Consider the following 18,669-nt stretch of genomic DNA (forward strand, 5'->3'; position numbering starts at 1 on the left):
GATGCTTTGTATCAAGATAATCTGTAATTACTGAAATTATACAAGTTCAGTGGTTTAACAAGCATTAACCTGAACAGAAGTGAAATGTTGATTTTTATATCTCAGAAGTGTTTTTGTCCTTTTATATCCATTCACAGAGGCTCACTTCAGGAGGATGGTGGTCATGTATGATTCACAACGAAATTTCTAAATGGTTAAACTGCCAGTGACTCTCCTCATGCTACAAGTATGCCGGCTTTCACCTACTTAGATTTACAACTCAAATGTTTGGTGGTTAAAGGACTCTTAATAAAAAACATACTTTCCTCTTACTCAAAAATCTTTCAAGGAGGAAAAAACCCCCAAAGTATACTCATCCTCCCTCCAAATAAATCACCCTCCAGCTTTGATGGCGTGTGGCAAAGGTCACTGTATGCTTGGTCTGTAAGCACTCATCCATCAGGCATCTCCTCCGCAGTGGAGCACATACCCAACATTAAGATGTCTGCCAGCATGAGGCCCCTAAAACTGCCCAAAAACACTCAACCGATGAGATTGTTGCTTGCCACGAAAAGCAGTAGTCACAAGACATGCTTTATCAAATATAAAAGAAATGCATGTCCAAGAAGTGTATGTGATGCAAGAGCAAATTTTAATCAATTTTATGCCCTGAGATCATACATTTCATTCATGCTTCTCTTCTTCACTGTTATCATTTCCATTAACATCTGATGATACATGTTTCTTCTTTCTCTCGATCACCCTCTTCACCTGTGGCACAGCCACTCCCCCATTCATTTACTGGTTTCTGCATAACCAGTTTAGCCTCCCTCCCTGTTTACTCTATATAACTTACTGTGGTGGCACTTTAGACTCACTTTTCCTGTCTCGCACTCAAACGCACATTTCCTCTTCTGAGATCTGTGGGGATTTAACCATGTCGCTTGATCAGGAGCTCTGTTACCTCTGCAAGGAAGATCTCAGGGAGCCTGTTTCCATCCCATGCGGTCACATTTTCTGCTCCGTCTGTATCAATACCTACTGGGACCATGCAGACCACACTGGACAATACCTGTGTCCCCAGTGCAGGGTCGCCTACAACAAGAGGCCTAATCCACGTCGCTTTCAGTCCTCACGCAGTTCGTCGTCATCCCTGAGAAACAGGGAATCAGACCCTTTCCCACCGGCCCCTCCGGCCCCCGACTACAACTACGCTGGACCTCAAGACGTGGGATGTGACATCTGCATCGGCAAGAAGCTCAAAGCTGTCAAGTCTTGTCTAATGTGTCTCGCTTCCTACTGCGAGAAGCACCTGAAGCCCCATTACGAATCATCCACCTTCAAACGACACAAGTTGGTCGATGAGATCGGACACCTGGATCGTCAGATCTGCCCTCAGCACCAGAAAGGTCTGGAGCTTTATTGCCGAACGGACCAGATGTGTATCTGTGTGTTGTGTACAGTGAAAGAGCACAAGGGTCATGACATGGTGTCCGCTGAACAGGAAAGAGCGGAAATGCAGGTAAGATTCCATCAGCATTACAAAAGTGCAATTGTGATCCTATTTTTACCTTTGGAAATATTACGCTGGTGAAGCTGTTATGACAACAGATTAATTCGTGATAATTACTGAAGTAGATATCAGAGGTAACATGAAAGTATGTTTAACTTTTCACCTCCTGTTTGCAACAATGGACCTATTCATGCCAAAAAAAAAAAAAAAAAAGACATTCACAGTATTTTTGAATATGCTAGATTGAGTATAAGATTAGCCAACCCCCGATAAACAAACATACGAAAATGATAATTGCTGTAGTACACTTGAAAAACTTTGTAGGCTAGAAAATAATTCACTCAGAAATTGCTAGTAAATTTCACAAATAATAAAGAATAGGCAAATAACACACTGAATAAAATATATATATATATAATCTTTGTTTTATTTACAAACTTTTTATACAGTGTAGGCCTACTAGTGAGGAAGGGTTTCATTATTAACAGTAAAGAAAACACAATTGTTCTACACACACATTATAACCTGGATTTAAATGCAAAAGTATATAGAGCAATATTTTATTAAACAAGCCCATCAGTTTACATATTAATGATTTTGATATGCTTTACGATGATGAGAAGGTTCATATTAAGTACACAAAGAGTTAAATAGAGCATCCAAAAGTGACTATTGTAATGTGGAAGTGGCTGAGGTGTGGTAGGATGCTGTACTTACAACATTCCTTTGTCAGCACCTCATTGTAATGAATTTGTTGTTTTTAATCGTCTGTAGCAACGGTTGGGTGCCACCCAAGCTGAAATCCAGGAGAAGATCCATGACCGAGTGAAGCAAATGGAAGAGTTAAAACAGGCAGTGGATGCACTTAAGGTTTGTCTGGAGATTGAACAGAAACGTGTAATAATAAATGTAAACAATATATTATACATAACATTGTAAGGTAACACAACAAGATCAACATTATATCTCTGGTAAGCAAGAATATGTTGCAGAAATTGTATTGGTCTACTCTGCTCTGGTGTGACGAGTTCTCAGAAAGAACCAGGAATGTTTTGTAAATAGATGAGTGTATAAAATATAATAGGTTATGCATTTCCAAGAAAGAAAATTAGGCAGAACTAGAAATAGAATACTGATTACAATTGTTCTTTCAGAGTTCAGCACAACGGGCCTTGCAGGAGAGTGAAAAGCTGTTCGGTGACATGCTTCGTTCCATTGAAAGAATGCAACAGGAAATGGTCAAACTCATCTCGACCAATAAGAAGGCTGCACTTAACACTGCTGAGGGCCACATGGAGCGTCTGGGGCATGAAATGGCTGACCTGAAGAGGAGAGACGATGAGCTGACACAACTCTCTCGCACTGAGGACCACATCCATTTCATCCAGGTAACTGAGACGCAGTCTGCCGAACACAATAAACATTCACAGAGCTAAAGCAGTGCAATAAACATTATGTGAAGAGATGTGTTACTGTGTCACTTTACACAGGATCTATTGCATATAAGTAAAAATATTTAGTTCTTTAGTTGTTCTACTATTTCACAGATAATGAAATGAAATACTGTGCAAAATATTCTTTGCTTCTCCTAGAGCCATTATTATGCGAGAAAATAAGTGTGCTTGTATTGTAGAACCATTGGCACTAATGATCTCTACGGACAACATAGCTTACAATGCTTTTGGAAAACCCAGCCCAGGGCAATTTATTGTATGAAAAATAAGACTAAGATTTGTTCTGTTTGTCGTTGCAGAGTTACCATATGCTGATTGCCCAGACTGATGCCGAGGAGCTGCCCTCTGTTACTGTGAACCCTTACTTCTCATTCGGTCCTGTTTCCAAGACCGTCTCTGAGATGAAACAACATCTAAGTGAGTTCAGCAATGAAGAGCTGGTCAAGGTGGCAAAAACAGGTATGGTCCAGTCCGAAAGGATTTTTTTGTCTAATGTAATCCAATGTAATTAGTACCTACAAACTTTCAGAGACATCCTTGTTTTATTAGCCGTTGTCTCATACCCATTTTGAAATGCTCTGTCTCTTTTTGACCCATTAAACAAATCACGCTCTCTCTCTCGTTTATTATGTTTTTTCTTAATCTTTAAACTGACTTCTTTCATAACTCTTTATTCTCTCCCAGTGAACAAGATGCCATTCTGCCAGCTAGAGGACCGTAAGAAAAAAAAGATTGTAAAGTGTAAGTAAATGAAAATGGGAAAATTTAGCTGTCCTGCTGTTTGCTTTGTGCAAAATAGCTGGAATTTTGGAATGGCATTTGTCAAAAGCCAGTGTTGGGCTCCAAGAAATTGTTGACCGGTTGCTAAGCAATGACATCACATTATTTATTAGCTAATCTCTCATATGAAATGCACACACATCATGGATGTTTTAATTTCCCATTTAATTGAACATACGCTACTGTTCAAAAGTCTGGGGAATTTTTATGTTTTTGAAAGTATTGGCATTTATTTGCTAAAAAATATTTCAGAATTATTCCAGTTATTTTCTACATCATTACTCCAGTCTTCAGTGTCACATGATCATTCAGAAATCATTCTAAATATGCTGATTTTGTGGTCAAGAAACATTTATTATTATTATCAAAATGATCAACAATGGCATCTGTTCCGGGCATCTGTTCCGGATGCCTCCTGGACGCCTTCCCGGGAAGGTGTTCCGGGCACGTCCCACCGGGAGGAGACCCCGGGGAAGACCTAGGACACGCTGGAGAGACTATGTCTCTCGGCTGGCCTGGGAACGCCTCGGTGTCCCCCCGGAAGAGCTAGAGGAAGTGGCTAGGGAAAGGGAAGTCTGGGCATCTCTGCTTAGACTGCTGCCCCCGCGACCCGGCCCCGGATAAGCGGAAGAAGATGGATGGATGATCAACAAAAACATTTGTGCTGCTTAATTTGTTTTTGTGGAAACCGTTACAATTTTTTTTTCCAGGATTCTTTGATAAGTAGAAAGTTAAAAAACCCCAGCATTTATTCGAAATAGAACTATTTTGTAAAAGTAAAAGTCTTTAAAAGTCTTTACTGTCACTGTTGATCAATTAAATGCAACCTTGCTGAATAAAAGTATTAATTTCTTTAAAAATATATTACAGACCTCAAACTTATTTACACTTTATTTCGATAGTCCACTTTAGATATTCTAAGTAACTTTGCAGCTACATGCCAACTTATTCTCATAATTTGCAACTGTACATGTCAACTAACTCTCATTTTAGTATTAGTAGACCGTAGTATCCTTTTAGTCGACTGTTCGGTTAGGATTCGGGTTAGTAGAATAAGTTGATGTATACTTGCAAAGTTACTTAGAACGTCTGTTGGGGAACCATTAAAATAAAGTGTTAGCAGATATTAAGCACTGACAGTCTACAAACATAATACTCTAATGTTTAGTTGACATGTAGTTGCAAAGTTAGTTAGTAGTGGACTATCGAAATAAAGTGTTACCTCAAACTATTGGACGGTAGCATATTGTTGTATCACCATTAATGTGAAAGTACCTACAGTGCCATTCAGAAAGTACCTAAAGGTACTTCCTTTTTGTCAGTAACATCCCAGACAGCAACATAGTGTCAGCCCAGATCCGGCCCACACCTGGTACGCATTGAATCCACATGTTCCAGATGTGGCCCGGATCTGGTACATGATACAAGATAATCTGTTAGCTTGCTATCAGATGAATTAAATGATTAGATGTTTGACATCATTCTGACTCTCTTTATTGTGTCTCTAGCTGATGTAGTTGACATGTACAAGAGCCCCAGCACCAACACCCCCCGGACAAGGGACGATCTCCTCCAGTGTAAGTTAATTTTTTTCATACAAGGATTTCCTTTTTACATGTATGCCCAAGACCAGAGGAAGTTGTTGTAGCGATAACATGAACAGGATATAAAGTTCAAGGTCGGCAGAATTCTCACCTGAGGTGATGATTAATCAAAATATTATAGCATTTTTTATATGTTTAGTAGCTTCCATAAAGTGCTAAGAAATCATGCTGGCTTCCGTCCTGTTAAATGTCAAACTCTAGTGGGAGTAGTCTAACATCATTCCTTACATACTGAGTTTTTGTCCAAGCATATTGTAAGAACAGGCTTAGTCTGCTCAGTGAGTGGGTGTATATGGGTGATTCATGATAACTGCCATCCTTCAAACCTTTAGACGTTTCGTCTTGTCTTCTAAGAACAATCAGCTGTGGTCTTTTAGAGGACAAAAACACTCTACATACACTACTGTTCAAATGTTTGGGGTCATTACCATGTTTAATTTTTAAAAAATAATAATACTTTAATACAGCAAGGCTGGAATAAACTGATCAAATGTGACAATAAAGACATTTATGATGTCACAAAAGATTAATATTGAAAACAAATGCTGTTCTTTTGAACTTTCTGTTCATAAAACAAAAATCTGAAAAAAGTATCATGGTTCACAGAAAAAATGTAAGCAGCACAATTGTTTTCAAACTACTAATAATATAATAATAGAAGCAATAATTCAATGTTATTATGTTAATAATAAGAAATATTTCTTGAGCAGCATATAAGAATGATTTCTGAAGGATCATGTGACACCGAAGAAAAGTATAGTATAGAAAAGTAAGTATTAATAATATTTCACAATAATTATTTTTGTTGTATTTTTTGATCAAATAAATGCAGCCTTCATGATCAAAAGAGACTTTTTTCAACAACAAAAAATCTTACTAACCCAAACCTTTTGAGCGATAGTGTAAGTCAGAAGACAACTTATAATTATGCAAAGTTTCATGGTTTGAGAGATAGGGTGTCTTAAATGTGTATCGACACTCTCGGCCCTCTAGATCAGAGACGTTCACGCACCTCTGGCAGAAACCACCTCCAAATGTCCAACCAGCTCTGAGAGCCAATGTGCAGACTCAACCACTATACTCAACCATAGGCAGGTGATTTGTCCTCATGCATGTATCACCTTACATCAGGAAAGCTGATCAAGGATCAGTTTTGCTCCAAATCTGTTCATATTTGGAGACCATAATTTGCAAAACTGTTCCCAGATCAGGAATCCTAGCCTAAGATAGCTTAAGATAAATGTGCAATGGTGTCCGTCTTGTCATTTTTTGTTTCTATTTTTTTTTTTTTACTTTGATGCTAGACAATGCTAACATGATTGATGTGTTTTTTTTATTTACAATTTTACAATTATAGGCCTATATAATAATTTGTGGTCTCCTGTGTGTCTTAACTTGACCCATGCACATTGGTATTTTTAATGCATACAAAATCCCTTATGGCACTTATTTTATCCAGTCTCAAACAAAAATGTAGCTTTTAAAGAACATGTACATGGATCAAGATACTAGCATGTAAAGTGGGCAGAGATTCATTGTGAGCAGGGGTGTCTTCATAATTACAACAAAACTTTGTTTGTCTTTACACATTCACAATCACAATGTAAATGTAAAAGTTTTGATTAACCAATCCTAATCATCTCTCATCTATCTTGTTTATTTTAAAGACGCCTGCCAGCTAACTCTCGACACCAACACAGCATACAGACAACTCTACCTCTCCCGAAACAACAGGAAAGCAGCATTGAAGAGAGACGCTCAGTCTTACAACGACAGCAACCAGAGATTTGACTGCCTGCCCCAGGTCCTGTGTAAAGAGACTCTCTCAGGAGGTGCTTACTACTGGGAGGTGGAGTGGAGCGGGGAGGGCGCTTCCATTGGTGTCACCTTTAAAGGCATCAAGAGGACAGGTTATGGGGACTCAGCCCGTATCGGATACAACCGCAAGTCTTGGAGTCTCTTCTGCTCCAACTCCAGCTACTCAGCCCGACACAACAAAGACCAGGTTGAGATTAACGCACCCTACTCTTCCCGTATCGGGGTGTTCCTGGACTGTGCAGGAGGCACTCTTTCATTCTACAATGTGTCTGAGTCTATGTCACTTATTCATCAGTTTAATGCCTCTTTCAGTGAGCCGGTATATCCTGGCTTCTGGGTGTGGTATGAGTCTGCTATTACTATTTGTCAGGTGTAAATGGTTGAACTGGATGGGATATGAGGGCTTTATTTCTTTTTCTTTTTCTTTTTTTATTATTTCTTGTTTGTTTTTTTGGTGTGAATTTCTGGTGAAGCTGATTACAATACTGACTTGTAAATCTTTTACATATCAGAGAATAATGATTATTTAAAAAGAAAAAAGAATTACAAAAATTAAATCACAAAAATAAAAGTTATATAGAATTATATACAACATATATTTTTTGAATTGTATAGATCATTTTATGATAATTCAGCCCTCACCGAAACTGTAAAATCTTTAATGTTTTGTCCATCTGTGTGATTGTACTGTTTAATGAGTGTGAAGGTTAATCAGGCTCTTAAAAAGCTTTTTACAGTAAATCTTAAGTTTGATTTATGTGGGTCATTTTGTCTGCATTAATGATAACATAATAAAAGTCTCATTTAAATTGTTGTTGAATCGTTTATTTGACATATTGGAAAAATGTTGCACAGATGCTGTCTACAGAAACACATTTTAGTGTATAATAAAGATCTCATGGTCCTAATAACAAGTAACCTCAGACATAACACAAGAGTGACCTCTTCTGGTTGCAATCCCATCTGCCTCAACAATGGGGCTTTTCCCCCCTTTTCACTCAAAGAAAGAAAGAAAGAAAGAAAGAAAGAAAGAAAAAAAGAAAGAAAGAAAGAAAAAAAGAAAGAAAGAAAAAAAGAAAGAAAGAAAGGCAGTGACAATGTTGTTTCAGATTTATACTTGTCCTTTTCTTCCTAATTGTTTTCTCAAGGTGTTGACAAAAATTACACACTTTAAATTTTAATTTATATTTCTACATTTATATACCAGTATATAAATATAATTTATATACATTTATATATATTTTACATTTATAATTTATAATTAAAAATGTAAAAATATATTTTTCAAATGTATACTTATTTGTATTGGCTTACATTTATTCACATCTAAATGTATTTTTCCATAATATATTAAGTTTTTAAAAGTAGTTCGGTAAAAATAATTAAATCTGAAATATAGCCACACAGTCATAAATTAATCAACTCTTCTGCTGGAAAATAATGGTGTACAAGACAAAACATTATTGATGTTCATTGATGTTTATTTTTAGCCCATTCTTACTGATGCTACCAAGGCTAGTCCTGTTCACAAGCTTATTTACCTTGGTGACAAGCTGAACCTATATATCTAGTTAGTACATACTGTACAAGCAAACAGCCAGAACTCAGGCACGAAGTCACGGGTTTCACCCGGACTGGTTTCCACTGCGCACCCATTCAGATACAACCGCCTGACCGGAGAGAACATGGCAGCTCAGGCAAGTCCAAAATATAACGATTTATTTTAGAATTATTGACAAATTTACGATTCTCTTAGGATATATACAATGTAATATATGTATTTACCACTATTGTGTGCTGTCTTTAAGGCATTGGAATGTTTTGTGAATAGCATTAACGTTACTTCTAAAAGCTTGCCGCTTTTTAGCACATGTGCTTCAATTTATTACAATAATAATTCAGATATAATCCAGAGCTTTGAGATTTCGATGTGCATTAATGAAATTGCTTTAATTCAGATATTCAGACATTGAAAATCTTTTTTTTAGTTGCTGTTCTTTTACTAGGCTTCGGTTATAGCTTGTGTTTATGGTTGCTTAGCCTCCATACCACTGTTTTTATTGGGAATATGAAACTCCAGCATGTTTACTGCATTATTAGCGCATTTGCCACCAATTGTCATCGCGGTAACGTTAGTAAAATTACGACTCCGCATCTTACAGTTTACACTTTACTGACTAACGTTAGCATGTTTATAAGTTCAACTCTCTGGAAACTGTGTTGCTCTCCTGTGTCACTATGGCAACGCACGCGCTTAACGGTGGTTTACTGATCAAATTAGTTCCCAACGAAGCATTAAGCATGGAAAATATCACAACGATGCATTAAAACCCAACTTGATATTTATTCTTTAATAAATTATGTTTACCTTTTTAATTTATGAAAGGTTGCAACCACGAAGGTTCCGGAGGTGCGAGACATCACTCGCATTGAGAGAATTGGTAAGAAACTTAATTACATCATTAGAAATAACACACTTAACGTTAATTACATAATTAGAAATAACACACACACACATATATAAATATATATATATATGTGTATGTGTGTGATCAAAATAGTTCAGTTTATTTACAGAATGAATGTAACGTTATGGAAGTACAATCTTACAAACTCATGCCATAACGTTAAATGTTGACTTCTGTCGCAGGTGCACACTCTCACATTCGTGGCCTTGGGTTGGATGATGCCTTGGAGGCACGACAGGTAGCCTAATTTTTTATAAATATGATTGATTTACCAGTGGCAACATACTTGTCGTTGGCTTAAATATTGCTCACAGTATGTTTAAAACAAAGTGCTGAACCTCTCTCTCACCAGGTGTCTCAGGGGATGGTGGGTCAGCTGGCATCTAGGAGGGCAGCCGGACTGATCCTTGAAATGATCAAAGATGGTCAAATTGCTGGTCGTGCAGTCCTCATTGCTGGCCAACCTGGAACGGGCAAGACGGCTATTGCTATGGGTGAGTTTTTGCATCATGATTAATCGCATATATATATAATATTATATTGCTTTTAATATTGTAAAGACATTGTAAAATATTATATGCTAAAATGTGACATTACAACAAACTCTGTAAACCGCACAAGATCTATTCACGATTGAGAGCTATTTATTGTACAGGTATTGCTCAGTCCCTTGGCCCTGACACACCTTTCACTGCTATGGCTGGAAGTGAGATTTTCTCTCTGGAGATGAGCAAGACAGAGGCTCTGAGCCAGGCCTTCCGCAAAGCCATAGGAGTCAGGATAAAGTGAGTGAGGCCGATTGAAGGGTGAAGCAGGATGAATTTACCAACCTCCAAAAATATTAACATGCTTGTTGTCACTTTGTCATTATGGTCCATCAAAGATAGAGGGCAATGGGCTGTTTATTGCTCTATTTGCTTACCCTCATGTTCCCCGTTTACTTCCGTTGCATTAGAAATTGCCATAATCATAATCAAACTGTCATTATATAAATGTTGAATGGATGTTCATTTTTTGGAATTTAGATTCATTATACTTGTATACATTACTATATATATATATATATATATATATAATTTGTATTTATTTTTATAGTTCTTGCATAAAGTTCATTTGATCCTTCAAAAAGTATGGCATGACTGCTTATGTTTTATGTTTGTTTTCTGGCAGAGAGGAGACTGAGATCATTGAAGGAGAGGTGGTAGAGATTCAGATCGACAGACCGGCTACAGGAACTGTGAGTCTGTGCTCTTCTTCCTCCATTAACCAGTTTCACGGAATTAACCTCTCTATTTTGTTATCATATTTTTTTTTCAGCATCAAACTCATCTCAACTGCTTAAAATCATTAAGAGAATAGCTTAATTTTAAATGGTTAAATCTTAGTTTTTTTCCGCTATTTTCATCTTCCGGGTTTAAAATCTTCATCTTCCGGGTTTAAAATCTTCATCGTGTCCACGTCACAGCCTGACATGGCAGAGCACTTTATTACTTTGATGACTCATCGGTGCCTCAAAATTATTAATGAGACTGAGTTTTCATATCCTATGAGAAGGCACTGTCTCTTAATTATTCATGACACCACGTGGATCTTTCCAATGACAGACATTTCAATCTGTGATATCGCATAATAGATGTGAGAGGCAATCACGGAACGCAAGTGTTTGTTTTCGTGGTGCAAAAATAAGGTGTCGGTGTATTTCATTAGACTTTAACTCTGCCAGCTATAAATAATCTAGCATTTCCTCACATTTTACAACTGATTTATAGTGACAGTCGATATGCAAGGGCCACTGGCCGATGACAGTTATCCTCCCCTCTCCTCTCCCCTTCCGTGCCACACCATACCCACTCCCCTCCCTTATTCTCACAGCCATCCACGCCCATTTAAGTTGCATTTTTTTTTTAAGTATTGTGAGCTAGACTTGAGCAGAAAGAGGGGGCTTTCATGACCCTTTAATAATAAATACTGCAGTTTTCCTTAAAAAAAAGAAAAAAAGAAATGTCATTGTGACTAACATTTGAAATACCTTGAGAAGCCGAAGCTAGAATTTCATCACGCAACACGCATACCTCAATGCACTCTAATTCAGTTCACCTATTTGGGTGGAAAGCATTATTAAAGATTTTTATCATTCTTCAGTGGGAAATGAACTTTTTGTTATTATGAAAGTGAGAAATGAGTTTTCAGCTACCTTGATAAGTTGAGTGTAGGGCTCATATTAGTGCTCAATGTGACTATGCTTGCATAGAAGCTAGGACATGTCCCTAAGTGAACTCAGTTAGACGTGAATCATTTCCTCTCCTTTCTGTATTTGTGTTAAGGGTGCAAAAGTGGGTAAACTCACGCTGAAGACGACAGAGATGGAAACAATCTATGACCTGGGGACCAAAATGATCGAGAGCCTCAGTAAGGAGAGAGTACAAGCCGGGTATGTAGATTATAAAACTGAAAAAATGTGATCCTCAATGGATCAGACTGGACTGCCATCCAGCTCCTCTACAAAATGTATTAATCGTGTTTGTAACTTTAACCACTGAAACACCTGCGGTCTTAAAACTGTGCGTAGGATCCTTACTAAAAGTGTACGTGTGCCCGAAAGCCAAAAAAGGCATAAGCCACAAAATAGTTAGACTTATAAAACCGTGCGTATGCCAGAACCTGCGCCACATTCCTTTTTAAATCCGAGTCAGCGGAAGATTGTGTGTCTCTACCCTGTCTCCAGTTTGTGTGCAGGTGCGCACATTTTCCTGTCAAGTTTGTTTTTATAAACAACTTATGGGTTGAAAGTGGCGTACACCTCTTTCAGGGGCTATTTTGTGCGTACACAATGATTATAAATGAGGCCCCTGAGGTTTGGTCTTATCTGGATAGTTGCATTATTAATAGTATCAGTAATGTTATTATTGTTAGTAGTAGTAATTTTTTTTAAATTATTATTAATAATAGTAAATGTTATGATTATTATTCATTTTTAATTATATAATGTTGATAACAGATTACCCATGCATACAAGTCATACAAAGCTCCCCCTCCACCAGCAATGTTTTTTCAGTGCTTAACCTGTTTAAGAACTGGCACATTGTCATATTTCATATTCTGCAGAGATGTGATCACCATTGATAAAGCCACAGGAAAGATTAGCAAGCTGGGAAGGTCTTTTACTCGAGCAAGAGATTACGACGCCATGGGGTCACAGGTACATATTCTCTCTTCGTCTGTGAAATTAATCCATCAATCAATGACAACGTTTTCCTGAGTTTTTTATTTTTATTAACGGTTGCTGTTTATTTCAGACACAGTTTGTGCAATGTCCAGAGGGAGAACTGCAGAAACGGAAGGAGGTCGTTCACACTGTCTCTCTTCATGAAATTGACGTCATTAACAGCCGCACTCAGGGATTCCTGGCCTTATTTTCAGGTTTGTCACAGCTTTTTAAAACTGACAAACTAGATAATGACATGCTCAGTGAAACTAATCCTTGATTGTTTTTTCCATAATGAAATGGCTCTGTAGATGTGTGTGTGTTTGCTGTAGTTTATTGTTTGATTGTCTGTTCTGCAGGTGACACAGGAGAGATTAAGTCAGAGGTTCGGGAGCAGATCAATGCTAAAGTGTCAGAGTGGAGAGAAGAAGGCAAAGCTGAGATCATTCCTGGGGTAAGCAGGCCAGACAAATAAGATGGAGGAACCAGCCCTTTAGGGCTTTTTTTTCTTGAAAATCGTCCAACCATTGGCTGGTTTTTAAGAAAAAAACATAAGAGTACAGACTTTAATTTAACCCTGCATGTTTTTTTGAAAAAAAATTGATTCCATTTTCTTTAATTAAAATAAAAAACACCTAATTCTTAAATCAATTACCGGTAAATGCTGTAGAATTGCCTCCAAAATTTAGGTATTAAATAATATTTTATATATAGTGCATAAAAAAAACTGCATAAAAATCTCTATACCCCATTGGCTCCATATATTCCACCCATATCTACTAAATCATTCAAGCAATTCCTTATAACATACAAATAATAATTTGTATGATTCTCTGTATTTTAAAATCTAGATGTGAATCATGTTTTTGTAATGGTAAAACTATTTTTTACATACAGCTTTTCTGAGGCTACAATGCCTGAAGATTTTTAACTGGCCACCAGAATGTTGTAACCAATCAATATTTTCATTTGTGTATTTCAAGTCTACCCTAAATTAAACCTTTTTATTGCCTTCTTTTGAAATGGGTTTGTTATTTTGAGGTAGCACCATTCTATAGAGATATTTTTTTGCCTGCAATGGAAATACATTGTTTTGTTGTTGACCCTTTTTTGTGTGGTTGTAGGTTCTCTTCATTGATGAGGTCCACATGTTGGACATAGAATGCTTTTCTTTTCTGAATCGAGCCCTAGAGAGTGATCTTTCACCTGTACTCGTCATGGCCACTAATCGAGGCATCACCCGGTATACATACAAACACAGCATCAATAACTACCATTAATACATGATGATATTGTGGATCATATCTCCTCATTCACTGTTGTTTAATTTTTACAGTATTAGAGGCACCAATTACCAGAGTCCTCATGGTATTCCCATAGACATGCTTGACCGTCTGCTGATCATTGCTACCACTCCCTACACCGAGAAAGAGACCAGACAGATCCTGAAGATTCGGTGAGAGAACTTTCCAAGGTCATATTGTAGGGCTGCACGATTTGGGGAAAATTGTGTTTTTGCTTGTTAAAATTTAGAATTTTCGATTTTAAATGCGATTTAAAAAATATAAAATAATTTACGAAAATGAAAAAGAACACCAAGTTTGTTGTTCCTGCTTTTATGGCTGCACACTTTGGCCCAAAATGTTGTGCTTGTATATCAATGATTACTAAATAAAAATATGAAACTAAATAAAAATATGAAACAAAATAAGAATTATTACTATTGCATTAACACTATTTGGTTATTACAAGAAAACATACAATATTTAAAGAATGAATACAATAATATAACAATTAAAATAATTATTTTATTTGACAGTAAAATAATCCACCCGCCAACCAACTATATCTTTCAAATTACCTATTGATTATTCGTGTTTATTTACTTTTAGCTAGTAGGTTAGTAACTAGCCAAGAGTAACAGATGATTGGTTCAGGTGCCGCTTGAACTGAGATCTGTCAGCGATGTCACGTCACATTTACAAGCGCCAAAACGGTGTTTATTGTTTGAATTTTGTAATTAAATTGACAGAATCGGAGAGCTGAGAATTTGTCTCATATCAATAGTAACCTTCTCTGTCTTGTCTGTCGGTGTCAGTGTCCTCTTTCTCCTCAGAGAAAATGAATGTGTGGCGTGAGAGTGTGTAAAATGGTCTCACGGTGAATTCTTGGCAGTAGCCCTGCAGATTCAGTTTGTAAATGCTGCTGCGGTCTTGTTCATTTGCCATGTTGTTTGTGTCTATGGCAAACGCGCTGAGCCCATTCGGAACTACAGGAGCTCAGAGGGGAGCGTCGGCGGATGTTAAAAAGAAAACCGATTTTAATTCAAACAAATCGACGTACACTACACATTCGAGTTAATCGATAAAATCGATTTATCGCCCAGCCCTTGACGCACGTTCATTGCGTTTTACCGTGATGAGAGATCCGTGTCTTTATTAAACTCAACACATTATAATGATTTATCGGTCATGTTATGTTTTTATTACTTGCCCCGCCGACCCGCAGATTATGATCCGCGCAGCACTATCGGCAATCTATGCGGTACGAGAATGGACACAGGCCGGGAACTCGAACAGAACCGTCATGGTGGAAAAAGTGTATCTGAGCATGTGACTGTCTGTCCGAGATTTGTCGAGAGCCGGAGGCGGCACGAAATTTGACGGAGGCGGCCGCCTCATAAATCTCTATGCAGGAAAAACCCTGTAATGTATGTTTCATTCATACTGGAAGCTGGAATAATAAGAAGCTAGAAATGCATTGAATTATTAAACACGAAGACAGTAAACACGACTGTGACAATATATGGTTATCTGTGTCCAAGCCATCTCAGGTTTTTTCATAAGTATACCGGTATTTATAATGCAATGGTAAGCAACATAGCATTCATTTCAGTATAGAATACTACAGAATCATATACCGTCTGCCTCACTCTGTGATAAGAAGCCACTTCAGATCCCAAATGGAAGTTATTTTAAACACTTGACTGACTTTATGAAGTGAGTTTGGAGTAAAGACATGTAATGTTTTGCTCATTTGCTTTTCATTTTTTTCCCCTTTTTTTCTTTTCTTTTCTTTTCCCTTCCCTTTCTTCCCCCTCCTTTCTCCTTCTTTGCTTTTCAAATGCACATCATAAGTGACGCGCTTGCAGAGATCGAGATGCTCTGATCACACTGCTTCTCCCATTATGAAACATTGTGCATATATTTATTTAATTGAAAAAAAAGTAGCCTCTGCAATTTCATAATCTTAACTAAGCCGAATCGTAATTTCGGTTTTATTAGATTAATCATGCAGCCCTATCATATCATATATCTAGGCTTGAGAGTTGTCTCACTTCTCACCTTACACACGTGTGTTTTGTGTTTCAGCTGCGAGGAGGAGGATGTCGAGCTCAGTGAGGAAGCACACACAGTTTTAACACGTATCGGACTGGAGACTTCCCTCCGTTACGCCATCCAGCTCATCAGTACTGCAGGCCTGGTGTGCCGAAAACGCCGGGTAATGCTAACACACACGTATCATGGCTAGTGCTGCAAGAAAATACAGTACAGAAGTAGTGAACAAGCGTTCTTAGTCTGACCTTGGTTGGATATTTCTCACAGGGCACTGAAGTCCAAGTGGAGGACATTAAGAGGGTCTACTCTCTCTTCCTGGATGAGTCCCGGTCCTCACAGTACATGAAAGAGTACCAGGACTCCTTCCTCTTCAATGAAACACGTGAGTTTCTTCTCTGCTTTTCATGCCCCTGATTCCTGGGGTTCTTACAGCAAGGGCCCATATGTCATATCTCAGCCCGATCCCATCCCAAGGCGTAATATACTGACGCTTTTGACATATCGTCTACATCCAACGCACATGGCACCCTTTAGCGTCAATATGAGACGCAGATAGATATGGGCCAGAAGGCGCCTCCTAGCGGTCTAACCCTAACCCTACCCCAGACCTAAACCCAACCATAACCGAACAAAGCTCTGTGCGTGTCATATTGACGCTAAAGGGTGCCATGTGCGTTGGATGTAGACGAAATGTCAAAAGTGTCTCATCCCTAGGATGAGAATGCGTTGCATATCTTCACCATGAATTTTTCTTTTCTCCAGCCAGCATAGGCTTAATGTTATTTTGAAGCTTTACATTATTTGATTGAACAAGCAGTGTTCCAAGAGTGATAATATACAGACCAACATCACTAGGGCTTTTCATGCCACTTTGTATTAGTTTTGCGTTCCACAATTAATCCTGCTTTGCCTTTTTTTGGAACTGTTTTTATTTGCGGAGCCACAAAAACCCATATTGTCTCTGAAATGGCCATTTTATATCTAAAATATAAGCTACTCTGTCACCTTGTTTATAGAAGTGTTGTATAAAAGAAATATCACTCTCACATTCTTGCTGTTGTACTGAATGTCAGCTTAATATTTTCAGCAAAAAGCACAATTGTGAGTGTTATATTGTTTAAAATTTTAAGGTGTAAAATTGACTATTAACAATGTATTAACTTCCACTCTACTTTCTATTTCATTGTTCAGAATCCCCTCAGATGGACATCTCTTAATCAGAGACACTGTGAAAGGGCATGTCCATTCATCGCTCCTGTGAAGTCCATTTACTCTTATGACCTCGTCCCTTGCAGAGCCGCCGTAGAAGTGTTCATGCAATTGAGTGTGTTCATGCTCTCAATTTGTTGTTTTTCCTCCATCCTCCCCCATTTCTTTCTTCATTTGTTACTTGGTATTGCTAGATTTTATATGTTTTGCATTGAATAAAAAACTATTTCTTCTTGTTGGCAGTATAACATGGCAAACAAAAGGATGAAATAAAAACTATTTGACCATGAATATAATGATACTCTGTTATTCGGCAGCCTCATAAGCCTGAAACCATTGATCTTGATAACTACAAATAAATAATCATGAATAGATCCGAATGTTCATGCAAGAAGCCGTGTTTAAGTATCATGTATATATTATTTTAGTATTCATTAAAGGGGTGGCATGGTATCATACCCCTTTTTACAAGATGTAAAATAAGTGTCTGTTGTCCAGTGTGAATGTGAAGTTTTAGCTCAAAATACCCCACAGATCTTTTTATTTTATTTTTACAGCATGTTAAAATTGTCCCTTTTTGAGGGTCAGTAAAAACGCGTTGTTTCGTGAGTGTCCCTTTAAATGCAAATGAGCTGCTCCGATTACCTCAGCAAGCAAGCAAGCACTAAAATGTCAGAAACTGTTTTTTTTAACTGTTGGACAATGGAGAGATTCAAGAAGTGACAACATGTAGAATGCAACAGGATGTTTCTGAATGGTTAGTTGATGAATTTATGTTGCTGATGTGGAGTTAACTATCTTCAAGTCATTGATTGGCATATTCCGTCATGATAAATATAAATCGCTCTTGTGGGAACCTACAGAGTGACATGCTATTGCATTTGTGTTACATACTGTATTGCATGTGAAAAGACGGATGCGACAGCTTAAGCAGACTCACAAATGTGCTCTACAACGACTCTTCCTCTTCTCAACATGGACTGTGTTCCCGGGGCGGGGTTTATATAAATTTTAGGGTTAGTGATGTCACTAACTTGGGAGGAATGTGGTGTAGTCCTTACCAGCCATTTGTTGTAGTCGAAAAACGATTTCTTTGTAGCGCTGTAGCTTTGCAGATGTTGTTTATGCTCAAACAGAAACATTACACACTAACTAAAGTTAGAAAAGTGAAATCATAATCAAGCACCCCTTTAATATTTTTATTATTAATTTTTAAATCTGTATTTAACTTTGTTTTTATTTCACTTGTGGCCAAGGCAACATTTCTCCCTTTTTTATTCAAGTTATTCATCCAATATTTA

At 37.6% G+C, this 18,669-nt stretch overlaps 2 protein-coding genes across 4 annotated transcripts; both read left to right on the top strand.

The window, feature by feature from the left end:
* Positions 1–156: 156 nt before the first annotated feature.
* ftr83 (finTRIM family, member 83) lies at positions 157–7,954 on the top strand. Of its 3 annotated transcripts, none has more exons than XM_079605998.1 (9): positions 157–226; positions 329–1,501; positions 2,267–2,362; positions 2,647–2,880; positions 3,246–3,405; positions 3,631–3,687; positions 5,235–5,303; positions 6,324–6,425; positions 6,998–7,954. In XM_079605998.1, the coding sequence occupies exons 2-8, from the start codon at positions 917–919 to the stop codon at positions 6,380–6,382; spliced, it is 1,260 nt and encodes a 419-aa protein (XP_079462124.1). In that variant the 5' UTR covers positions 157–226; positions 329–916; the 3' UTR covers positions 6,383–6,425; positions 6,998–7,954. The 3 variants fall into 3 exon arrangements, with proteins under 3 accessions (XP_079462124.1, XP_079462125.1, XP_079462123.1); XM_079605999.1 differs by having other exon boundaries at positions 158–226; positions 6,324–6,421; XM_079605997.1 differs by lacking the exons at positions 157–226; positions 6,324–6,425 and having other exon boundaries at positions 341–1,501.
* A 672-nt stretch (positions 7,955–8,626) lies between these two features.
* Positions 8,627–17,976, top strand: ruvbl2 (RuvB-like AAA ATPase 2). The gene is made up of 15 exons (XM_079607660.1): positions 8,627–8,845; positions 9,535–9,589; positions 9,799–9,854; positions 9,969–10,110; positions 10,272–10,401; positions 10,787–10,853; positions 11,941–12,047; positions 12,722–12,815; positions 12,913–13,036; positions 13,181–13,275; positions 13,946–14,064; positions 14,158–14,277; positions 16,193–16,322; positions 16,427–16,541; positions 17,351–17,976. Exons 1-15 carry the CDS (start codon positions 8,834–8,836, stop codon positions 17,374–17,376), a joined length of 1,392 nt encoding a protein of 463 aa, XP_079463786.1. The 5' UTR covers positions 8,627–8,833; the 3' UTR covers positions 17,377–17,976.
* The last annotated feature ends 693 nt before the right edge of the window (positions 17,977–18,669 follow it).

This window comes from Phoxinus phoxinus (genome assembly GCF_949152265.1).
Source record: "Phoxinus phoxinus genome assembly, chromosome: 3".
Taxonomy (NCBI): domain Eukaryota; kingdom Metazoa; phylum Chordata; class Actinopteri; order Cypriniformes; family Leuciscidae; genus Phoxinus; species Phoxinus phoxinus.

Excerpts from the sequence above, each read along its gene's own strand:
- ftr83 (XM_079605997.1), top strand. The coding sequence starts at position 917 with ATGTCGCTTGATCAGGAGCTCTGTTACCTCTGCAAGGAAGATCTCAGG. Across the intron at positions 2,363-2,646 it reads AGGCAGTGGATGCACTTAAG|AGTTCAGCACAACGGGCCTT; the intron begins GTTTGTCTGGAG and ends TTGTTCTTTCAG. Across the intron at positions 3,688-5,234 it reads GAAAAAAAAGATTGTAAAGT|CTGATGTAGTTGACATGTAC; the intron begins GTAAGTAAATGA and ends TTGTGTCTCTAG.
- ruvbl2 (XM_079607660.1), top strand. Across the intron at positions 9,590-9,798 it reads CACTCGCATTGAGAGAATTG|GTGCACACTCTCACATTCGT; the intron begins GTAAGAAACTTA and ends CTTCTGTCGCAG. Across the intron at positions 10,402-10,786 it reads GCCATAGGAGTCAGGATAAA|AGAGGAGACTGAGATCATTG; the intron begins GTGAGTGAGGCC and ends GTTTTCTGGCAG.